A 23,885-nucleotide genomic window follows, 5' to 3' on the forward strand; every position below is an offset into this window, starting at 1 on the left:
TATTGTGCGTCAAGTTAGGGTATGGGAGACCACAACTGCAGCAAGGGCCACTTTTGTGTAGCTAATAATTAGATTCACCAAATATTACTAGAATGTAAAGAAATGTGCAAATTACAGTGTTCCCTGGCTACGAATGCTCTCCGAGGGGCACACATAATCAGAATATAGTTATGTTGGACTACGAAAAACAAAACAAAAAACACAATCCGTACATGTAAATTGGCTAACAGCGAATTCTAGGATTGTTCACTTTCCAATAAAAGTTACCAACAAAAGGATGCAATAGGTGGAGCTTCTCTAGCTGTGCAGAGTTTGAATGCCCATGAAGGTACAACATATGCAGTGTTATTGTGCGAAAGCATTCCGACACCATCTTCAAATGATGCCCTTCCTAGCAAATTAACTTCCTGTAGAGTAGCCAGAACGTCTACAGATTTCTGACAATGTGGGAGGGTCGGGGGGGGGGAGTTCAAAGATGGGTCATTTGGTTTGCCACCATAACAGCGTTGCTCTGCAGAGGTGCAGAAACAGTTCTGAATGTTGACACACGATCCCTGTGCATACACTTTCCACAATGTGCTATTTTGTGCTTATTTTGTGTACTATTTTTGGAGCTCTGTAGCAAGTTTGTGTAAGTAGATGTTGATACCATTTAGAGGCTAATTCTACCTTTTCTGCACATGTTCTTGACTTTTACTAAAACAATACCCTTTATGACATTTTGGGCTATTTTCTGAAAGTCTTCAAAAGTAGTCATCGGGTGTCACTGGAATCGTCATGAAGAGGGAAAAAGACAAGACATGGGGTAGATATTTTTGAGAACAGAAACATTCTGAAGGGCTAAATGCGCCATAGCTAAATGTAAGAAAGGTCAAGCACTGTGCGCACCCTTAGCCTCTAAGGGGTACAGTAACCAATTGGAGTCTCAACACAATCGAAAAAATAGAAAGGTTAGAGCATATTATATAAAAACTTGCAAGGCAGCAGAATGGACATCCTTTATTTTCTCAAAAGAATTCTGGAAGTTCTCTACAAACAAACATGACATAAAAGTGCAAAACAAAAATAATACTGATTGCAAAGTGCGAGGCGATTTCCTTTTCAGCTGCAGGAGGGATCACATTTGTTTCTGGCATTTGCAACTCGGTGGGTTAAGAACTGGCACGTAGTCTAAAACAGATTCTTTGGCCATATTAACCTTGTTTGTGAAAAAAAATCTGGTTGACGGTCTATGTAACACCACACATCATTGTATACATTTAGTCCGAACCCACCTCCTCATCCATGTTTTATTTGCTTCTTTGCAAAGTGCAGCCCTATCATCGCTTACTACACATGGAATCTGAAAAACGATGTGTGATGCCCACAATTAAGCAACAGAAAAAGCACAGAACATTTGAACAACTATTGGTGCAAGTGGAATCACACGGGCATACACATCAGAAGGAGAAGGAAAATGTCACCAGGCAAAGAGAAGGATGAGGAAACCTGTGCTGCGGACATCGAGAGGAGCAGTGGAAAGGCACGCAGACATTGGAGTGGTTGAAAGGCCAGAGATGACTAAAGGTTGAGAATAGCTGATTACCCACACACGAAGGGAGTTGCACACAACCATGGGATTGATCTAAAACATTGGTAGACAGAACACCAGGAGAGGGATCGCCAAGGGAGATCCCCCAATGTAAGACGGAGTAGCGTACGGGGGGGTGGTGAGTGAAAAGGGATGACACACTGGAACTGTTGTGGCTCAAAAGCAACCGCAAAGAAAAGCAGATTTTGAAAAGCAGGCTTGGTATCCCAATAGGAGGAGATTGGGAAGATAGACCAGGCACGGGTAGCATGCGCGCTATCAAAAGCTAGTGAAACGTGATCAAACATCGAAAAGGGGGGCTTTCGAGCTAGGAAAGCCTCAGAAAATTAGTAGACATATCAAAAGTGGGTGGCTACCCAGCGTGGCAAGTGAAGAGCTATCAAACATTTGGTGGGGCATAGGAATGGCAAATCCCTAAGTGGGATGGGCAAAGAAAGGTGGTCAAACAAAGGGGCATAGCGTGCTGGGAGGGCATAGGGAGGTGAGATCACACACGAGACGGGCTTGGGAAGAGAGATCACATTTCAGATGAGTGCTTGTTCAGGGTGGGTAGGCCAAAGAGCTCAAAGAGGGTATATATAGGGTGTGAAAGGACACATGCTCAGACAGTGAACAGCATACACGGATAACTAGGAAAGAGGTATTGCACGATATGAGGAGTGGTTCATAGTGAGCAAGAAGAGAAGGGATACCTATATTAAAGGGGACGAATAGCACACACCGGGCCATATTATGTAACATGCTCTACGGCTAAGAAATGAGCTAATGCACTTTGTTCCAGTTTTGCTGCTGGTGTAATGAGGAATGGAACAAGGAGGTTTTTCCCCCAATCAATACTACAAAGATTTTCGCAAATGAGCGAAATGTTTTGTCCATTTTTGTCTGAGTGCGTGCTAGGGACTAGAGCAGAAAGTGCTCCAAATTTAGCTAGGACTCTATTACAATTAATTTGAACCAGGGCAAAAAGCAGGCCATGCACACTGGTTTGCAAGAAAAAAGAAAATGGTACTCCACTTTTCCAGTAAGAAAGCCTTTGGCTTGAATGCATTTTGTCCCAATGAAACGGTCCTCATGCAATATGGAACGTGGCAAAACCGGTCTCCTTCCATGTTACACAAGCAGAAAATATAGAGCTAATTGTATTGCTCAATTAGGCCGATCCCTCACCCCAGGAAGTAGCAGTATTGATTTCCAAATTGGGTTGTAAGAAAAAAGGAACATTGTTGCCAAACATGCACATTTTGCAGCATTTCTGCCTACATGAAATAAGGATAGGTAGCTACTGAACTTGGAATTCCCTTTCTAATGTTCTTATTGTACCTCCAGGCTGAAACCGATCCCTCACATAAGGAGTTCCTTCATATAAGTGACTGGTGCTCGCGACACTACATATCAGAAATGGAAAAGGAGGCGTCGAGCAGACTAATTATAATAAGTGGCAGAGGGATAGAATAGTATATTTTGCACATTTTAGTGTCATTTTTTAAAATGCTCTGGCTCTTTTAAAAAAAATGTCAAATTTTGTGTTTGGTTGCAAACGCAAGTCCACAATTCGCTGGATGGATGGATTAGCACTTCTGGTTAAGGCGCCAGACAATCAGCTGGCTGGTATTATTCGACAGTGAACTACCATATTCCATGCCAACGCCCCCCACCCATGCTGCTAACATTACAGTCTCCTGACCTTCCCCATAGGCACCTCCATTGACCCAGGACCACTGAATGCACTTACATGACTGCCAACACTCCAAGCACCAACTCTCCCTTCTTTGCGGGCTGAAAAATGGAAGCAGTGAAGAGACTTGTGCAGCTCAATTGCCATTTTCATGGGGACCATCTTTGTTATTTTGTATTTTTGCATTGCAAAACCACGCAAGCTCTTTGCACTTGCCATTTATTATACCCAGTAACAGCCATAAACTGAAATTTAAGGGCCTGGCGTTGATCCGCCCTATCACATTGGGCTAGCTAGCTAGCCGTTACTGGCTGGGTCAGCCCACGGAGGCGAACATGAATGCCTCATTATTAGCGCCAGTACAAATGTTAGATAATCTGTCCCCAGGACAGCCCCTAGTGGAAGACCTCTCAGATTCATTGCGAGGTGGCACACGAGGAGGGGCCTTGCAAGGAATAGCACACTAAAATTCAAGTCCACCGCAAGGAGGTTTTATTGAAGGTGCCTCAAACATTTAAAAGGTAGGGAAACAAGTGGATAGAGCGAGGGTGTGGTAACAAATATTGTGGCGAAAGGAACACAGTTTGTGTAGTAGAGGTAAGTGGGATCATTCATCAAGCCGGGAAGAGAGAGCGCAGAAGCAGAACAATAGGAGAGAGAAGGTAAAATAAGACAATGGGCGTGAAGAGAAACTCCACTGACAAGGAGTACTTGGAAGGGGACATGACACTTTGGGTGACAGAGGGGAAAGGGACATGTACACTAGTAGAAATGGGGGAGGAAGAACCAACATTTGATCAGGGTGGTAAAGGGGCCAGAAAATTAGGGGAGTTGGGAGATTATTGGCTGTGGCAAGGGAGGAAGATCAGTACCCCATGCATGATGTGGGAAAGGATGTCGCACAGTGGTAAGTGGCGTAGGCTAGCACGCTCCTAGAGATGGCAGAGGTTCAGGCATTTGATAAGATAGAGAGGGACAAATTAAAAGGGGAGACAAGCGTGCAGGAAGTGTAGGGTGCAAAGGGCATACATAGGGCGAGATAGGGAAGAGGGGTGGTACACTGGATGAGTAGAGTGTTGAGCTGCTCACCCATCCTGAAAGGCAGAGTGATTTCACACATTCGGCACACTTGCAGATTAGGTGATTGGATAGCCGTCAAGTAGAGTTGGATACCTGCTGCTTTTTATACACTGCGTCATCATTAGGGCTCTGAACTGGTAAGCATCTTTTGGGTTCCCAAAACATCCTCTTACCTTACTCCAGCCTCTGCTTTTCTCCGAGGTGGGCAGCGTGTTCCCATGTGCAGGGTCTGGTGTGAATGGCCTCACATAGAAAGAACTGACACGGCAGCCCCCACCTGGATCTGTGAACGCTGAGACTCCTTGGTTATAGAGACTATGAAAGGTACCAGTGACCCTGTGACATACCCTTATTTTTATTTATAACAAATGAACTCCAATCGGTCACCCGCCTCAAAGAGAACACTAGCTTTGAATGATGGCCAGCCCTATAAGGGCAGATTTTGAGGTGGCTTCAAACTTTTAATTGCAAACATGATCAATTAGGGGATTTGACGTTCGATATGTATTTTTTGAAGCATTTCCATAGCATGCTCCTCTTGCTGAGTTTCCGGCAGTCCAGCGACCTCAGAGGTTGCTCCCCATCTTGCCATGCACAGTTAATCAATGGAGGCATTCTTTATGTACTCGCTCGCTGATTGGCGAGCATTGGGTTTCTGCATAAGACCGCAACATATCAGCAGGATCGGGAAAACCATCCAAGATACAGGGATACCCAGATCCAAGGAATAACATGAAGAGGGACACAACAAAGGAAGCGGGTGATAACAGTTGCGATGTTAGAGCTGCATGAAAAGTGTATCAGGTCCAATCTTTTTCAAATCCATGCAAAAGCGGTCAAATTTGCTGAGAAACAGATTCCTGTTTTAACGCAATGTCTCCATTTTGATTGTAATGTAGTGTCACTTCAATTGCCAATACTGCCTTTGAATATTGCTCTGTATTTTTAAGCCATCACAATGATATTACAGATTACACAGGAGTATTATTTACCCAAGAAAATTGGTCTATACATTATACATTCTATATATTTTAATATTACATGATTGTGGTGTTTGAATTAACATTCACTTGCGGTATCGAAATCTGTAATTCACATAAATGATGTTCTCCTGGTGAATGAACGGCATTAATCCTGTGAATTACTCTACTTCATCTCAGAGCTGCAGGCAGGGAGAGGCCAGGGAGGACAGCACTCAGGTCCTGGCAGACAGAGGTCCAGGAGAGGCAGCCTGACAAATGCCTCTGAAGCATATTTAGCAATGGTGCTTGCGGGTCCTCACCCTAATACAGAAGAGACATCTCATTCATGCCAGTCACAATTTGTTGCAGTGGTGGGATTCGCTGTTCCTGATCTTCAACATGCTACAATCCTCTGACAACCAAACCTTTTATGGAGCCACCCATAAGCTGTTATTGCCTGGCCTCTCCAGCGCGCTCAACTGGTCTCTCTAAGGTAACAGCATACACAATGTATTAGGTCTCTTCTCTTTTTTCAATGATCAAGATGTTTTCAATTAGAAAAGAAAGGTTTGTAATAAGAACACAATTACAGCTAACCAAGTATTTAGTAGCTACAATGGTTTCTTGGGGCTCTGGTAACCTATATAACCATGGAGCAGGCCAATGTGGTGCAGCTTTAACTCTACCGACTATAGTTCAGTGGCTGCCAATGTTTTCTATGGGAGTGGGGTGAGGGCAGGTCCAAATAGGTGGGGGCAGAGAGAAAGAAAGGGAACCCAAAGAAAAAAGGAGGGGGGGGGTCGCTTGTGATGAAACTTAAAAGAAGGGCTGGAAGGGTCACAGGGGTGCATGACATGAGACCTGGAGGCACCCCTTTACCGTAGAGAGAATGGTATTGTCCAAGAACAAGAAGAGAAAGGCTGTGAGGGCAACAAGAGCCCAAAATGTAACAAATAGTGGGGGCCAGGCATTGGCACAGAATGATAGGGAGACGCACAGAGAGCACCTCTGGTGGTGGGTGAGGCAGATAAGAGGTGAGCAGAGCGGGTGCAAGTGGAACATAGTGCACAGGGTCATGTATTTATATTTGTATTGTTTTTATAGCACGCCTAATACCGTACCAGAGTTTGGTTTCTAAGCGCGGATCCGGGATTCAAATCTCTGTTGCTCTGCGTGGACTTGCTTCCAAGACCAGCGCGTTGCCCCTGTGCTATCCTCCGTTCACAATCCTGAGGTGTGGTGGAGAAACAGATCACCTGTGAGCCAACTCTTGTACCCTGGAAACATGACCCATGTACTATAAACCACTGATCAGCCTTTTTGGCCTCTGTCAATTTTGCCACCCGTGTTTAACCAGATCATTGAAGCTCTTTAATATATTTGTGGGACTGGGAATGTTGGCTTTACACATTTTCTTCCATAGTCATTTTTTGTTTGCTACATGGATGCAGAAAAACATAGAACTCAGAACTTGGTCTGATCATATTTGTCTGGTGCACAAACCAAGCTGCAGCCACTAAACCTTCATTGTAGTTGGAGGCTCCACAAACAGTATTTTGAGGTTGTGCATCTGATGCTGGTACAGCCAGGCCTGCAGGACACCACCAATTGCTATTCATTTTGCTTTTGGTGTCTCAAGGTGAGGAAAATGGCGTGTGGAAACAGGTGAAGAGTAGATAAGTAGTGCTGGGGATCACTGCTGCTTGCAGTTTTCCCGCTTGTCCCGTGATTTTTGTCGGCCCAATTTATCAGACTGCCGTTTTGTTGGTGAAACGAACGGTGGATCCGCAGGGTCATCCATGAAGTCATAAAAGCCATCTAAGGGAACAGCATGTGTCTGCGGAGGCCCGGAACATTCTAGACAGGAGATACAAATATTATTTACTACATGTATAAAGCAACAAATCCCATCAAAACATGCAATATGTACACTACGAGGAATGGCTCAAGTGTATTCCAGCAATAAAAGTGCGATTTTATCAGGTGATAAAATATTTCCCATTAAAGAAATGTTTTAATTGAAACACACACAAACTACAGAAAGAATGTCCTTATCGGTTAATGGATAGGCACAAGTGGAGCATTTGACCTATTGACACGTGTGTGAAGAGCCTTCTCAGATTCACAAAATTAGGCACTGATGCTGCAGGTAAATGCATAGCTTCCTTTCTGGGTCTCTTATCGTTTTGCCTGCGATACTCAAATTGCCTTCTCTATCGTGTCCTTCATCCGAAAAGATAATTCCATACCACCGACTGTCTCTCGGCCGTTTATCTCTGTCCGGCATTACTTCGCCTGATGCTGAACTACTTAAAAAAGGGAGTAATCGTTCTCCCCTCCCCATGCCAAATCCACTGCTGCCCTCCCATGTTTCCATTACTCCTGACCTTCTCAACCCATCACTCATAGCTTGCAACCTAGGAGTCCTTGTTGATCGAGATCAAACACCCCCACTTCCTTTCTCAACATCAGGAAAATCCATCCCTACCAGACTATAAGCTGTTCTAAGATCTTGATCTCTACTCAAGTCCTCAGCCAATGGAACTACTTCTCTAGCCTTCTACATGGTGTCCCACTTTGCAACCCGCACCCTATTAAATCTTTCACGCTATTGCACCTCTTCTCACTGCCGCCAAGTGAGCTGACTCTCCGTGCACAGCAGCCCTCTTTTCAAATTCCTTTCCTGATATTTAAATCTATCCCTGAACCTTCCCACTCCTTACCCCGCTGACGTTTCTCACCACTCTTCCTCTAACACATTCAGGTTCAAAGTCTTTCTCAACCTCATCATCCCTCGCCCTTCACAACTTGTGTCTTTTGTTAATTCTCCAACATCACTGGAACAACCGCCCTACAGAGAGCAAGACGAGCCCCACTATGGCTAGCTCCAACTGCTCTCAATGGAACCGTCCTCTCTTGCTTACAATGTCATCATCCCTCCCCGAAGATTAACAGCCTCTACTGTAATTATGTAAGCATTGTATATTCTATGAAATATTGTTATCCTCACCATGGCTTGCATCTGTTAGCATGTGCAAGTTCTATGTTAACGTTCCTCCCCTTTCTGTCAACCAATCTTTTTTTGTATTGCTACAAGCAAAAAGATCTCAGAAAAATGTAATCCTTTGGAACATTGCAGAACAATTCTTACAAAACAGTATTTGGCAGCCTTTCTCAATAAATGCAGAGAACATAGTAATTCAACAGTATCACAAATGTTTTAAGTTAATGACAGATCTTTGTGCTGATGTTGGCATTACCTATGTAGAGTATATTATCCCAAACAAGAAACAAACTACAAATGCACATATAAACACACAAAGAACCTGAAACACAGAAGCCGCAAAATGTTTTAGCAGTGCCAAAATTCCCAGAGGAAGTAAGCAATGAAATAAAACTGATGACATTTGTCCGATCTCCAGACAAGGGTCCCCACAATTCTGCCACTTGACCCAACACCTTCTATGCTATCTCAGCGTTGGTCTCTCTGGTGTCATCAGAGGACCGACAGCCCCAAAAGGTCTCCTCAGACACTGATTCCCCGGAGGCTAAACATCCAGATGCGACCTCTATATGGACAAGTTTGATTATCTTGTACCTGCTGATGGTGAGCCAGAAGAACTTTGCCACAAGTGTCACTTCCAGATGAGATTGGAGCAGCACATTTTTAAAGATAATAAAACAAGAGATGTAAAGCAGTTGTTGGGGCTTCCTTTTTCTGCACCAAATGTTCCTGTTCACTATGATTTAGGCTGGTTACCGATTGAACAAATTGTTGCATTAAGGCCGGTTTTATACTGGCTAAAATTGCACATGGAGCATGCATTGGTATGGCATAAAGAAAAAACTATGTTTAGCTGTACAAACAGTAATCAGTTCAACTATTTGTGTATCAAAACAAGTTATTTCTTATGTCAGAAATCTTCAATAAAATTACAAATGGACATTTGTCCTACAGCCGTATTAGCAAAGACCTGGAATTCAGATTGCTCTGATTTTTGCAGAGCAAGTGAAGAAAGTCTGGAAACTCTACAACACGTTCTATTTCTGCGTGCTGCGTATATTGACATTCACAAGAGATATCGGAATTCGTGGCTGAGGACGAACGGTTGTTATACCCGGCCATATGCCTTGCCGCTTTATAAATCACTGTCCACAAGAGACAGAATGGATGCAGTTTCAAGCTACCTCCCATAAGGCTGAAATTAATTGGAGATTATTTATAGCACCTGGTCTGTCTATTTACCTCTGTTCAGCTGTTTATCGTTACAGGTCAACATCTAAAAGCTCTATAAAATTCAGCCAGGATTTTAGAAAAGGCAGTCATGTAAATGCATTAACACTTCGAATTGTGGATTTTTGTTTTATATATTGTATTTTTAGTTTGTACATTTTATCGTTTTTAACACATATTGTAATATTATACAAAATGGTTATGTCTCCTGCATGATGGGTGCAGTTAGCTAAAACCTGGTTGTAGACCCTTCTGAGTGGAAGAAATTCCATAGAATAGGGTATTTGACCCATGTTCGTTCTCGGTAGAGGGGCTCCTACATCCTTGCTTAATTTGTAAAACTTGGTGTTTCACCCCAAGTAATCCAGACGTGGACCCCTTGCTCACTGTGCCTTAGAAAGGCTTAGCTTCCCCTCACTGAAGAGACCCAAAAAGGCCGAAAACGTGCCTGGTGTTGCTGATGGTACTCTTGTTCAGAGGAGAATTGCCTACCATTTTAGTGCTGGATGGCCCTTGTGGGTAGAACCAGATTGATCTGAAAATTGATATTTCTCCTATGTGAAAGGTGCAGTGAGTTGTAGACCCTCCGGAGTAGAAGAAATTCCATAGAATAGGGTATTCGACCCATATTTGTTCTCCGTGGAGGGGATCCCACATCCTTGTTTAACATATTGGAATATCTTGTGAAACTTACAGGTTTAATATGATATGTTGATGTTCGGTGCTATGCTTTTATGACAATTGTGGAACGATAACAAGATTGCCGCTTTCCATTGTAGCATGGCTAGAGCAGCTAAAATGTTTGACCTCCTCCAGATTGAACAAAGGAAGGAGGGATTCCTTTACGAGCTGAGGGAAAAGTCACATAAAACAATAGGGTCAAGGCCTATTCTTGACATCTGGGAGGACAGACTGGTTGCCATAAGAAATCCTTTCATGGTTCCATGGAAGAAAGACCGTTTTGATAACAATATAGAGCACCAGATGATGCCCCCAAATACCTGTGCAAACAACCTAGCCCCAACATGTCCCTGCAGCAGTCAAAAAGAGATTGGCTAACTCCTTATAACCTTGTGCAGTCCCACCGGACAAAGAAGGCAGGCAGGTGGATTCTTTCGGCAAGCTAATTATTTCTATGGTGGCTACCAATTCACTTGCCATTCTTGCTAGATATGTCCGGGAGATTCTGTAAGCCATCAAAACTGACACAGACACAGCCAAGTCCTTGCGCACTCTACAACACAGAAGGCCCTTTCAGAACTTTCGATCAAAGCAACACTGCTTCTCTACATCTGGGAGGGGTTGCTGTTCCTCGTACTACTCCCATTCAGTCAGGGGAATGTTGCAAGCTTTGTATCAACAGTACAAGGTTCGATCTCAGCTTTACATAGATGCCCAAAGATGTTTGTTGCTCTTCCCAGCCCAGAAGCCAGTCCAACAAGCAGACTTGACTCCGTAACCAGTGATTACATTGCAGTAAAAAAATAGAGACAATAAATGAAGGGGTAAAAATAATGCAATGCAAAAATAAGTGGGTAAACAACAGTAGCAGAATGAAAAAAATAACTAAATACATGCAATTACATATTACTGCAGGTTTGAGTTTAAGTGGGAAAAAAGCCCAATTAGATTTCCGTTAAAAATAGTATCAAGGGGAGGATAAAAAAGAGTAATAACAGGTATAAGTGGTCTGGGGTCTACAGTGGGTGCCCCCCGTAAATGGTATTAGCAAGGCTAAAGTAGGCCTAAAGTAATATGATTAGAGGGAAAAGTTACTGAAAAGACATTTAAAAGCCACAAAACCACGATTCTAAATTATTAAAAGGGCCACTAGATGGAAGGCACAGACTATAGAAACAGTCTGCATGTACATAATATGCGTAATGTAAAAGGCATGTCGATATTTATTTAAAAGTTATTCATGTTGCTTTATAAATATGTTTAGATGTTTTGGGAGTGATAAACTAACATATAACCACTTGACTCTTGCCCAGCATTGCCCTTCCATTTCAGCACACCAGTGGAAGAGGAGCTGCCTTGATTCCTGGGAACGGAGAAGTATAATAATGTGGAAAAATGGCTGCTTTTAGTGGCACAAGGCCACAACCTCAAATTTCTTCAAAGGCTGCCTACTACTAACTGCAGGCTCTAAAAGTCGATTCCTAGGTGCGAGCTGGAATCACGTCCATTAATTTCAACATAAAAAATTGAGGTGGTGGCTACCCCCACCCCTTCATGAAAAAGTCCTTTGCCTGGTTATGTGAATCACCAGAGCATCGGCTCTGGTGCCACGCCAGGGGAGTGGATGATGGGACAGTTGGTGGAATAGGATGGGTTCCCTAGGCCACTTTCTGAACTCGAAAAGGGACATTGACAGGGCATGCCAGTAATACTATCCCTAGTGTGACGTCCACTGTACCCATGATCCCTCACGCGTCGCGGTCCCTCAGATTGTATTTTTTCTGACATGAGGTAGCATGAGGTGTAGCGGGAGTGAATCTATATCCAAGCAGATACTATTAGACAAGCTCATAAGCATCCATGCGCCTTCTCTCTGAGGGGAGGAAGGGTGGGTCGCATGTGAATCTAAGCAGATACAAGCATCAGAAATACAATTACGGTGAGGAATGTAGCCCTTCCGAGGCTTGTAGAATCTGCTTAGACACATACTGTGCATAGATTAGCAAGCAGTGGAATAAGGAGGAAGGATGTGAGAAGGTTCATGAGTGAATAAGTGTCTTAGAACCGCTTGTCCCACTTGTGTATCTGTCTTGGAATGGGTGTCAATGCAGTAATGCTGAGTGAAAGTATGTAAAGAGCTCCATGTAGCTGCTTTGCAAACACTGTCTAGAGGAACATTTGCAAGGAAAGCCAGCGTGGCTCCAGAACCTCTTGTGGTGTGGACTCTGGGCGTAAAAGGCAGTGTCTTATTTGAAAGGGAAAAGCACAGTTGGATAGATCTGACTATCCACCTTGAGATGGCGTTTTTGGAGACACAATCTCCTTCTCTGCCTGGCACTATGGAGACAAACAGCTGATCTGTTTTTCTTAGCGGTCTTGTCTACGTAGTAGAGGACCGCCCTCCTCACATCTATTGTGTGGAGTTTTACCTCAGCAGAGCTTTTGGGTTCTTGGAAGAAAGCTGGTAGCTCAATAGACTATTTAACATGGAATTTAGAAATGAACTTAGTTGAAAACCTAGGGTGAGTTTGTAAAACCAGCTTGGCCTTATGCATAGTAAAGAAAGGATCCTGCACTGACAGAGCTTGGATTTCACTGACCCTTCTTATGGAAGTGATGGCTACTAAGAAGGCAGTTTTATAAGTCAAATGTTTGAGACTAGATTTGTGCATGGGCTCAAAGGGGGGTATGAACTTAGTAAGTACCACATTAAGGTCCCAACCTGGTGGTGGGTTAGAAATTGGAGGGTGGAATCTCTTTACCCCTTCCATAAATGCTTTGACAACTGGCACTTTCCACGATGACACTTTGTTATGGGAAGTGGTGTAGGCTGGTAAAGATGCCAGGTGCACTTTAAGTGAGTTAAACACTAAACCTGCAGGTGTAGCATATAGGTGACCATATTAGAAGCAGTACAATCAACTGGGTTGATTTGCTTATTCTGGTACCAAATAACAAATCGTTTCCATTTGTCATAGTAACAGTGCCTTGTGTTAGGTTTTCTTGATTCTTTCAAGATATCCATACATCTCTGGGGCAAAAAGAGATGTCCGAACTCTATGACCTCAGGAGCCATGCTGCTAAGTTCATTGAGTTGGGCTGTGGGTGCACCGTTAGTCCCTCGTGCTGGGTGAGTAGGTTGTACTGGCACGGGAGTTTGATGGGGTTGCACACAGCCAATTTGCGTAGGTGTGGGTACCACGGTTGTCTTGCCCACATAGGAGCAACTAGGATGAGCGTCATCGGTTCCCTGTGGATCTTGTTCACCACCTTCCTCATCAGAGGTGTTGGTGGAAAAGCGTAGGCAAACATCCCTGATCAATTCATCCATAGGGCGTTCCCCTTCAAGCCTCGCTGGGGGAACCTGGACGCGAAGTCTGGGCATTGCCAATTTTCGCTTGTGGCGAATAGGTCTACAGTTGGAAAACCCCACAGGGAAAAGAGGTGTTCTACGACCTCCTCGTGTAGACGCCACTCGTGTTCTTCTGGCAGGGGGTCTCTGCTCAGAGAGTCTGCTAGAGCGTTGAGTTCCCCTGGAACATGTTGAGATGCCAGGAACATCTTCCGTTTGAGTGCAAGTCTGGATAGATTTGGAGAATGTGTCCCCCCTTGTTTGTTGATATAAAACATTGCTGTGGTACTGTCTGTTAGGATCTGCACCGACAGACCTGTTCAATTTGGTTCGAATGCTTGGAGGGCATTGAACACTGCTAGAAGTTCCAGCACGTTGATGTTGTTCTGAGCCGTAGAGTGACACCACAGACCCTGAGCTGTGTGGTGAAGGTAGTGCGCCCCCCCACCCCACTAGTGAGGATTCTGTTGTGACCACTGCTTGTATCTGTGGATCGTAGAAGGGGTTCCCTTGGTCAGATTCTCTCTCGTCCACCAGCGAAGATTTTGTAATAGTGTTGGCGAAACGACCACTAGATCATCCCACTGACCGCTTGCCTGAGACCATTGTTTCGCCAACCACTCTTGTATGGGACGCATGTGCAGGCGCGCGTGGGAACCAGGTAAATGCAAGATGCCATCATGCCTATTAAGCGCATTGCTTTGCGTACCCTTATCTGGCGGCCGGCCTGATAGTGTGGTATTTGCAGTAACAAGTTGTTTTCTCTCTCCTCTGAGAGAATAGCTCCTAAGAACTGTTTGGAGGTGCTGGGCACCAGGCTTAATTTTTTCTCGTTGATTGAGAAGCCCAATTGGAAGAGGAGGTTGACTGTTGTCTGAATGTTTTGTCTGCAAATCAGAGTTGATTCCCCTGTTATGAGCCAGTCGTCCAAGTAAGGGTACACTGGGATTGCCTCCCTGCACAGGTGTGCTGCCACCACCGCCAGTACCTTGGTGAATACCCTTGGAGCCGAGGCTATTCCGAAGGGCAGCACTTTGAATTGGTAGTGCTGGTTCGCTATCCTGAAACGCAAGAACCTTCTGTGTGCTGGAAACATTGGAATATGAAAATAGGCATCTTTCATATCCAGTGTTGCCATGTAATACCCCTTTTTTAAAAGCGGAATTACTACTTGTAGCATGGTCATGCGGAACTTTTGTGACTTGACATACTTGTTTGCAGGTCTTAAATCTAATACAGGTCGCATTGTTAGATCTTTCTTACCCCCGTTTACCTGGTTGGCTGGGACCACTTCTATGGCATCCTTTAATAGAAGCTCTGTAATTTCCTGTAGAAGAATCTGTTGATGTTCTTCTGAGTGTACTTTTTGTTTCGGGGAATGATCGCAAGGTTTTTGAAGAAGTTCTACACAGAAGCCCCTGCTACTGTTGACAGCACCCTTCTGTCTGAGGTAATACCCTCCCATGCGTGGGTGAAGTTGGAAATTCGTCATCCTACTGGAGATGCATGGGAGGGTACCTGGAGCGGAATGTCACTTGCTCTTGCATCTGCTGCCACCATGGCCAATTGGGACTCAAGTGGCTCAGGTGCTGAAGAAATTAATGCTGAAACCTCATCCCACTTGTGGCAGTTGAAACTTGCCAGAAGTGTAGCATTATTAGCAATGCGAGTCTGGTAGGCTGCAGAAGAGGCTACTTTCCTGCCCATTGCGTAAATATTTTTGCTCTCCTTGTCTGGAGGAGCCTCGGCGGAAGCAAGGGGAGTGCCTGCTCTTTTCCGTGTGGTGGTAACCATGAGCGAGTCTGGTCTTAACTGGCCTCTTATGTAAAGAGGGTCGGAAGGTGCAGGTCTAAAAATGTTTTCAACACGCGGGTTAATGGCCCAAGTGAGGTTGGGTGCTTCCAAAGAAGGTTGGATTCTGTGTTGGACAGACTTTAACATTGGAATGAATTGGCCTACATTTTTTTTTAATCTCCCAACAATTGCTCAGCTAAATCTGTCTTCTACCACCGCCTGGGTATCTATGCGGAAGTGTTCTGCCGCTTTAGTTAGAACTTCATTGAGTAAGGGTTGGTTATCTATAGGGGACTCTATTACTGGAGGATCCCGATTAATGGGTGAATCCAAGGAGTAAATATTGTCCTCCTGGTCTGGGTCTTCATCGTCCCCATCATAGAATTTGTCTAAGTCCTCATCCATAAATTGAGGGTCAGATTGTATCAATACACAAAACATCTTCCTATTCTTCCTCTGGATGGACTTCAGGGTCATACAGATCTAAAAGTCTGCACTGAGTTGGTACCTCAGTACGAACCCTCTTAGAAGGGGGTTGAGAAACAGGGGGGCGGGAGCTAGAGGGGGCTGAGGTGGGTGGGGTGGTCTGAAGGCTTAAAAGCTGTTCAGGGTGCTTTTGGAAGAAGTTCCCAATGAAGGACATCCTACGCATAACCCTATCTATGTCCTCTGTGGACCAATCTTTCAAGCTTGGAAATACCATTTCGGAGTCGGGAAGGCCCATGTCTTCATTAGTGGGTGGGATAGGCTTGGGCCTAGGGTCCTTAGGTTTCCCCTTGGATATGTCTTCTGTATGGGAGGTTTTATGTGTCTTATGGTGTTTGTCCCCGCCCTGGGTCCCAGAGGAGAGTGAAACTGACTTCTTGGGGCCTGACGTCTTACTAGACGAAGAATGTCAAATTTCGTGTGTGGGGGCCGAGGTTTCGTCTGCAGACGAATGAGCCTCGGATGTTGATTTTCGCTTGGCACCCTTGCCGTCTTTCGACGTCTTACCGTCTTGACGTTTTGCCGTCTTTCTACGCCTTTGTCTTGTCATGCGGCGATCTGGATCTAGACTGCCCAGACGACAGGGATTCGGTTGGCCGTTGACAGGGTGCTGAGCGTTGTCGAGTACTCGAAGAATCTGTTGAGTGTCGACTGAGGGTTGTGTGTTTTGTGGTGTGTGTGGGTGGAGCGCTACCGCCGCCGGGGGTAGTCCCCACAACATGGCTGCCGGCCAGCCGTACGGGGTCGGGGGCTTGCGCTTGGGTAGCGACCGCTACTCCGGTGCCCTTGCCGTCCAAAAGTATGGTGTTGGTGCCATCGCTGAAGGTTCCCTCAACTTCCATGGCCTCGAGTTGCCTGGAGTGGTGGGCCCAGCCCTTAGTGGAACAGTCTTTCAAAGTCTTAAGCTTGAAGAGCCTACAGGCCCGACAAGAAGTCTCAACATGATCTCTCGGGAGACAAGTTTCACAGGAGATGTTTCTCTACCATGGGGAACTTACGGTTGCACTTGGGGCAAAACGTAAATTGGGTGTTCTCCATAATGCTGGGTAATAGTGATGGCAGCTGGGCGAACAAAGTGTAGGAAGGGGAGAATATGCATTCTACAAATGGCCTCCTAACAATGGCCTCCCCCCTCTCTCTACTGTCTGGACACCGAGGCCCGGGGCGACCTTCCATGGCCGTTCCGTCCATCGCAATGATATTTGATGGTAGTCTTTGTCCCGATTCTTCGGCGTGGTATTACGAGTCAAAGAAGGGATAGAAAGAGAAACCATCTTAATTCACAAAGTCAATGGCTAATTTGCCGAAAGTAACTCCGCTATACGCGTCCGTCTAACATGTCGGAAAAAAATAATCTGAGGGACCTCGACGCGTGAGGGATCATGTGTACAGTGGACCTCACATTAGGGATAGTATTACTGGCACGCCCTGGCGATGTCCCTTTTCGAGTTACGAAAACAACTGTAATACTCTGCAGCTTCCACTGGATGGCGGGCTATGCACAGCATGTGATCTAAGCACATTCCACAAGCCTCAGAAATATAGTTACATTCACTCCCACTAGCAGCGTCTGTAGCTCTTCACATGGAGGCCCCCAGCACCAGGCAGGAAGCCGCAGCCTGGCTCTTTAGGGAAAGGATTTTCAAGGTAAAAGCAACAGTAGTGTTTGTTTGCAAACATCCATAATCGCCTGCATAGATTGAAAACATGCAGTACATGAGGGCTATGGGACACCAGAAAGCCTGCATCTAGATTAGATCTAAGAAGAGGTCTTGGGTACCAGAGATGCCAGAGATGGGGAGCGGAGCCTACCTCCAGTGAACTTTAAAAACGTGGTCATTAGCTTCGGAAGGCTGAAGGCTGGCCTACCTGCAGACACATCAAGGTAGAGAGTCCTGTGCATTTTAAAACTAAGGCACGACATGGAACTTCATTGGCCCCGGCATGTGAAGCTCACGCTGGTGATGCAATCTTTACATTCAACTACGCAGCTTTACGCAAAACAGAAATAACCTGTTCCCTCACTTGAGAAACATGCAGCAAACAGTCACCAGCTAATCATGCAGCAAAGTAAGATGGTCCTGAAAGATTACCAGCTGCAGTTTTCGCATATTGATCATTCATAAAGCCCCAGCTCAGCCCCAAACAGCCAGGAGGAGTGCGGGAGCGAGTGAAATTCCATCTGGGATGCATTATTTGGATCCAGGCCCCCGAGCCTCATTCTGCCCCAGGTGTAGCCAAAAGTCAGAGCCAATCCCAGCACTCACTCACGTACCACTAACATGTGCAGACACTCAGGAAAGGCCTACCCAGAGGGACGAGTGAGCACAGTATAAATGCAACCAACCCAGTTTCTGAGTGTAGAGTCATAGGAGGCTCGTATCCGAGACTGGAGAGACTTGGAAGAAGAGGAAGATGGAGAACGGGAGGAGCCGCTCGTGGATAGAAAGAGGCGGTGTCCAGAGCCGAAAGGGACAAAGGAGGTGCTAACATCCGGAGGGGAGAGTTAATAGGAGGTGGTGGTAGTAAAGAATATGAAGGCAGAGGTGGCAACATCATAAGGGGAGAGTGAAGCTGCTGGTGGCAGTAAAGGAGGCGGTAATATAGGAAGATTAATGTGGGCAGGAGGCAGAGACAGGAACGAAGGAGTATGTGGGTGTGATGCTGGAAATGCATCTGAGGGACAGGGCCTCTGAATCCTTGTCCTATTACTGTTTTTACCGTGTGTTCTGTTATGTTTTCTGCCCAGGAGTCCATGTGGGACTCCTGGCAGTGCAGCTCTCTCTTTTGGTTTGGTGAACAGACCCATGGGATACCCTTATGGCACCCATGGGTAGGGGTACAACCCTGTGCCCCTAGTGTATGTTTTTGGGCACCTGTGGGTGGCCCACAGAGCAGGGTATGGGCTGGTGGCAGCTCCATGCTGAATTTGACAGGTGCTCTGGGTGTCCTCCATTTTGGGATACCCAGGCCCTGCCATTGGGATCAGTTGATTCCTGATAGAAAACAAGATGGCCCCTGTGGCCTCTTGCTTTCTATTGCCTGTTGTCTTGTTTTTCCCAAAGTCCTGGGAAGCCCTGACTCTGTCCCTTCCCCCTGACTGGCTGTTGGGTGGAAGTTCCATGTATGGTATTGTTGTGAAGGCCCAGCTAGACTGGCTGGAGCCTTCCCAGTGACTGTATGTTGTGGGTACCTCCTGTGGGTGGGACCTGGGTGAATGGAGTGTGTGACCAATATACACTTCTTGTTGTGGTTGTCTGGTTTCTGGCATGTGAGACAAAGACTGAGACAGCCCTGCCCGAAACTGGCCTGAATGCAGTGTGTAGTGTTGAATGGCTGGGTACTTGCCCCAATCCACATTCCTTGTTGTGAGTGTCTGAAAGGGAGGAGTGTGGCCTGAATGCACTGTGTGCCTGATTGGCTGACTGACTGCATGAATGCCCTGCAGTATGATTGGCTGCTGTGTGTGTGCCAGCAGTGTGGATGAGAGACAGGATAGTATATCTGGGGACCTCTCACCACTGGAAATTGTTCAGAAGGAACCATTGGTTGAGAAGCGACCATTGTGTTCAGAAGCGTTCAGAAGCTGAGCCTCCACTCAAGAGTAACTGGAACTGCTGACCCTCGACGCCCAGCTGGAAGAAGAAGACTTGCTGCTGCATTTGCTTCGACCGATCCGAAGGCTGCCGTGTTCGTCGAAGGACTGACCCGAGAGAGGACCTGGTAAGGCGCCCTCTTCCCGTGCTCCGAGGGACCATCGAGCACCGCTCCATCTTCGCCGAAGCGCCCTGGAAGACAGATCCTCGAAAGGCTGTCGACCCGAGACGGGACCGCCGAGGAGATCGAGGTGAAGCACCCGGACATCGACGCCGTCGAAGTCCATTGCCGTCGACCAGGGTTCGCAGGTTTGTGGAACCGCTGGAGGCCCGTCGAAGTTGTGTTGCCCAGCCGTGGGAACCACTTGACGCCGTGCCGCCGACGACCGGAGCCGTCTGCTCCTTTGCCTAAGAACATTCAATCGAAGGACTCTCTCGACCGCATCGTCGACCCCTTATCCTGCCGGAGAAAGTCGAGGACGACCAACGCACCGAGGAGAAACCTGCCGGTGGGTTTCCCGCCACCCGACGACCTCAAAGACTCGGACGACTCGACGCCCTTGCTGGGCTCCCGTCCCTACAATCTTTGCGGTCCAGAACTATTGTCATCGAGGTGCCCCGCACACCACCGCCTTGCAGGACGCCGACGCCCCGACGCCGACGAGCACCGCTCAGACGAAGCTGCCGCCTCTTCGACATCGTTCTACCTCGTTTGTCGACGGACGTTCGACGCCCCGTGCCTCCCGCTTGAAAGGGAAGGCATTCAAGAAGGGCTGTCGATTCCACGTCGCCGAACAGCGAGTCCCTCGACGTTTGTCGACGCCTTTTCGAGGAACTCGACTCCACCAGGTACATTGGGGGGGTAAAAACATTATAGGGGAAACTAAGACTTGCAGAGCAATATATGGACTGGGCTTGTGCTATATCTTTCTTTACAGGTTGCCCAGGTGGGGGGGATCCCCACACAGAACTGTGCCTAGTGGTAGGGGTCAGTATTCTGCCTATTGCTCAACCATCTTATTTTCTCTCCTCTCTCTATTGCTGGTTTCACTCTATTGGTCTGTGTGACATTGTACAGTATTGTTCATGCACTTCAATGAGATCTAGGGTGGTACCACTTTAGGATTGTAAATATTTGTCATTGTAGATTTTGCCGGAGTACAAAGTGAGTTATCATGATGAATGTACATAACCTTAACTATTGATTATATAAAGACTGTGTTCTAACCAATACAGAGTGTGGATATTCCTTTGTGGGGGCTTGGGGATGCACTGTACTTAAGAACCAGCCTGCATCACCTCCTGAGAAGCTAGGCCTTGATTGCTCGACCATTGCTACCGAATAGAGAATCTTGGCTGGGGTCTCCTGTGCCTCCCCTCCACCATATAGGGAGCGGAAGTACAGACACCCCCCACCGGTCGTTGAGATCCGTTCTCTCACACTGGTGGCAGCGGTGGGATGCTTATGGTTTTAAGAATCAGTGTATAACCGTGCCACTTACAAAGGATATTTGCCCTTTATTAAATTAAGGTTTAGTTGTGTACCAGGTAACTGCATTACAAACAATGGAGTCTATTGCGAATGGCAAATTAACTCGGATGAGCTTGGAGGCTCTCCAGAGTGCTTGTGAAGCTAGGGAGTTAGACTTTGTGGAGAAGTCTAGGGCTGAGCTGATAGCTGCCCTGGTGGACTACCAGACTGATAGTGAAACTCTTGATGAGGGGGGGAATGCAACCAATGAGGACTCTGCCCCTGGGGTTTCTGCTGAATCTGTTTCTGGGAATGCCGCCATTCCTGCTGCCTCTGTTCCAAACTCCAGCAATTCCTTAGAGCTTGAGATATTAAGGATGAAATTGGCCTTTGAATACCGCAAGTTGGAAATAGATGCTGAGCTTAAGAAAGAGGAGTTGGCTCAACAAGTTGCACTCAAAAATAAGGACCTTGAACTCAAGAGCCAGGACACTGAGTGTCAGAGGATCCAGCTAGAGAAAGCTAGAGTGGAGACTTCAGCTAGAACCAGTGAGAGTGTCAGGTCCCCCGCCACCAAGTTTATGAAAGATTTGGTTGGTGTATTTGTGGAGGGTTCGGATATCCTCCAATGGATTGAAGCGTTTGAAATGGCTTGTGAGATTCATGATGTGGATAAAAGAGATTGGGCGAAGTGTTTGTTAAGCAGAGTGCCTCAAACCGGGTATGACTGTATTCTGAAGCTGAGTGTGGAAGAAAGGGGTCAGTACGAGTGTATGAAGTCTGCTTTGATTGCCAAGTTCGGCAAGACACCTACCCAATACCTTAGAAGGTTCAGGGATTTTAAGAAAAAGGAGAATATGTCTTGGGTTGACTGGGTGAGTGCTGCGCACATGAACATGATGGGGTGGATCGATGGATACAAGGTTAAGACTTTTGTTGAATTGTCCCACCTCTTGTTTTTTGAGCATTTCTCTGAAGCCTGTTCACCAGAGCTGTGTCAGTATGTGGCTGACCAGAACATTTTGGACCCCTTTAAGCTGGCTAGGTTGGCTGACAAGTGGGTCTCCCACCGGGTGTCCCCTAAGGACTCCAGTGGGAAGGACAAGGATAAAGAGAAGGGGGCCTCTCAGAAAGCTGAGGAGTCCCCCAAGCAGTCACAGTCGGGTAAACCAAAACCTTCCTCTCCTAAGACCCAAAAATCTAGTGGGGATAAGTCATCTGGGGGTGGGAATAAGAGTAGTGGTCCACCTGCTGCAAAGCAGGCTCCCAGTGGTTCCAGTACCGTACCCCACACTCCTGGCGCTTGTTGGGACTGTGGGGCTCTGGATCACAGAAGGGGTGACCCCAAGTGTAAAGGTAAGGCATTGGAGTACAGGCTGTCAGCCTGACCTACCCTTACCCCGTGTCTGAGGTGGAGGCCACTGTCGTCCCCTCCTCTGCCGGGATCACATTTGGTGCTCCGGTAGAGATTTCCTTAGTGTCCCTTGGGGCCTGGGACCAGTACGCAGAAGTACTGGCGACTATCCCACAGAACACCCGTAGGTTTTTGAGAAGTGTCCTCTTGAATGGCCAGCCTTCTACTGGTTTGAGAGACACTGGGGCAAGCATGACAGTGGTGGACAGGACCCTGCTCAGGCCATAGGACTATGAAGGTGCTCCTCTGCAAACCACCAGGTTAGCTGGTGGGCCTCCCAAATTATCACCTGTAGCCTTAGTCACACTCATGATTGGCGACAAGACAGCGAAGCTTCCTGTCCTGGTTCAGGACAATGTCCCTGCTAACATTTTGTTAGGGAATGATCTAGTAGAGTTGGGGTTGATCTCGGATGGTCTTCCCATGACTGCTGCTGCAGTCACTAGGTCACAGGTGACACCGGGTCTGGCTGTGGGTCAGGTACCCGAGCCAAAGGCGAGGCCTAAGGCAAGAAGAAGGGAGACCAAGAAGGCCACCTCTGTGGAGGGAGCACCTTCTCTTCCTGCTGTTCCGACAGCACCCATTGGGATCCATGCTCCGGACGGGCTGGGTCCAGTGGAAAACCCAAACTCAACTCCTTTGGGAGAAGAGGCAGAAGACTCTCCTGTGGGAGAGGTTCTCAACCCGGAGGATCATCCCGACCTTCAATGCTTGTTAGCTGAAGGGGGACCCTCCCGGGCGGACTTCTGTAAGGGACAGAGAGAGTGCCACTCTCTCGAGGGACTGAGGAAACAGGCCCTGGCCCAGGCACAAGGAGAGGTGCCTAGGAATTTCCGGATTTATTGGGAGGGTGAGCTCCTTGTTAGTGAGCCCACTAAGCCTGAACCTGGTGCCCGCAAGAGGTTGGTGGTACCCCAGGTTTACAGGCCCTTCCTACTGCAGTTGGCGCATGAGGTGCCCTTGGCTGGTCATCTTGGGACCAAGAAGACTAAGCAGAGGCTCTCTGCCCATTTCTACTGGCCACGGATGGGAGTAGAAGTGGAGTCCCACTGCAGGACCTGCCCAACTTGTCAGTTGTCTGGCAAGACTGGAGGCAGTGTCATTGCCCCACTGCAGCCGTTGCCAGTGGTTGGCACCCCATTTGAGAGGGTGGGCATCGACATCGTCGGTCCCCTTGACCCTCCCACTTCAGGTGGACATCGGTTCATCCTGGTCTTGGTAGATCATGCCACCAGGTACCCTGAGGCGATACCCCTTCGGACGGTTACGGCCAAGGTGGTTGCCAGGGCTCTCCTGGGCATTTTCACCCGTGTTGGATTCCCCAAGGAGGTTGTCTCTGACAGAGGATCCAACTTCATGTCGAGTTACATGAAAACCATGTGGAAAGAGTGCGGGGTAACCTACAAGTTCTCCACCTCTTACCACCCCCAGACCAATGGTCTGGTTGAGAGATTTAACAAAACTCTCAAGGGCATGCTAGGTGCTTTGGAAGAGCCCCTAAGGAGGAAATGGGATCTCCTCCTGCCATGCCTGCTGTTTGCTTACAGAG

The 23,885-nt window shown here is 46.9% G+C and overlaps 1 protein-coding gene across 9 annotated transcripts in view; it reads right to left on the minus strand.

Moving 5' to 3' along the window:
• Window positions 1–983: 983 nt before the first annotated feature.
• LOC138472286 (coiled-coil domain-containing protein 50-like) overlaps window positions 984–23,885 on the minus strand; it is a 768,296-nt gene continuing 745,394 nt past the window's right edge. For all 9 annotated transcript variants that reach the window (XM_069610399.1, XM_069610405.1, XM_069610398.1 and 6 more), the window contains one exon: window positions 984–7,165. In XM_069610399.1, the coding sequence (XP_069466500.1) occupies window positions 7,002–7,165 (164 nt within the window). In that variant the 3' untranslated portion in view covers window positions 984–7,001. The remainder of the gene's footprint in view (window positions 7,166–23,885) is intronic.

The sequence above is a fragment of the Ambystoma mexicanum genome, chromosome 8 (assembly GCF_040938575.1).
Source record: "Ambystoma mexicanum isolate Mex_15411 chromosome 8, UKY_AmexF1_1, whole genome shotgun sequence".
Lineage (NCBI taxonomy): Eukaryota > Metazoa > Chordata > Amphibia > Caudata > Ambystomatidae > Ambystoma > Ambystoma mexicanum.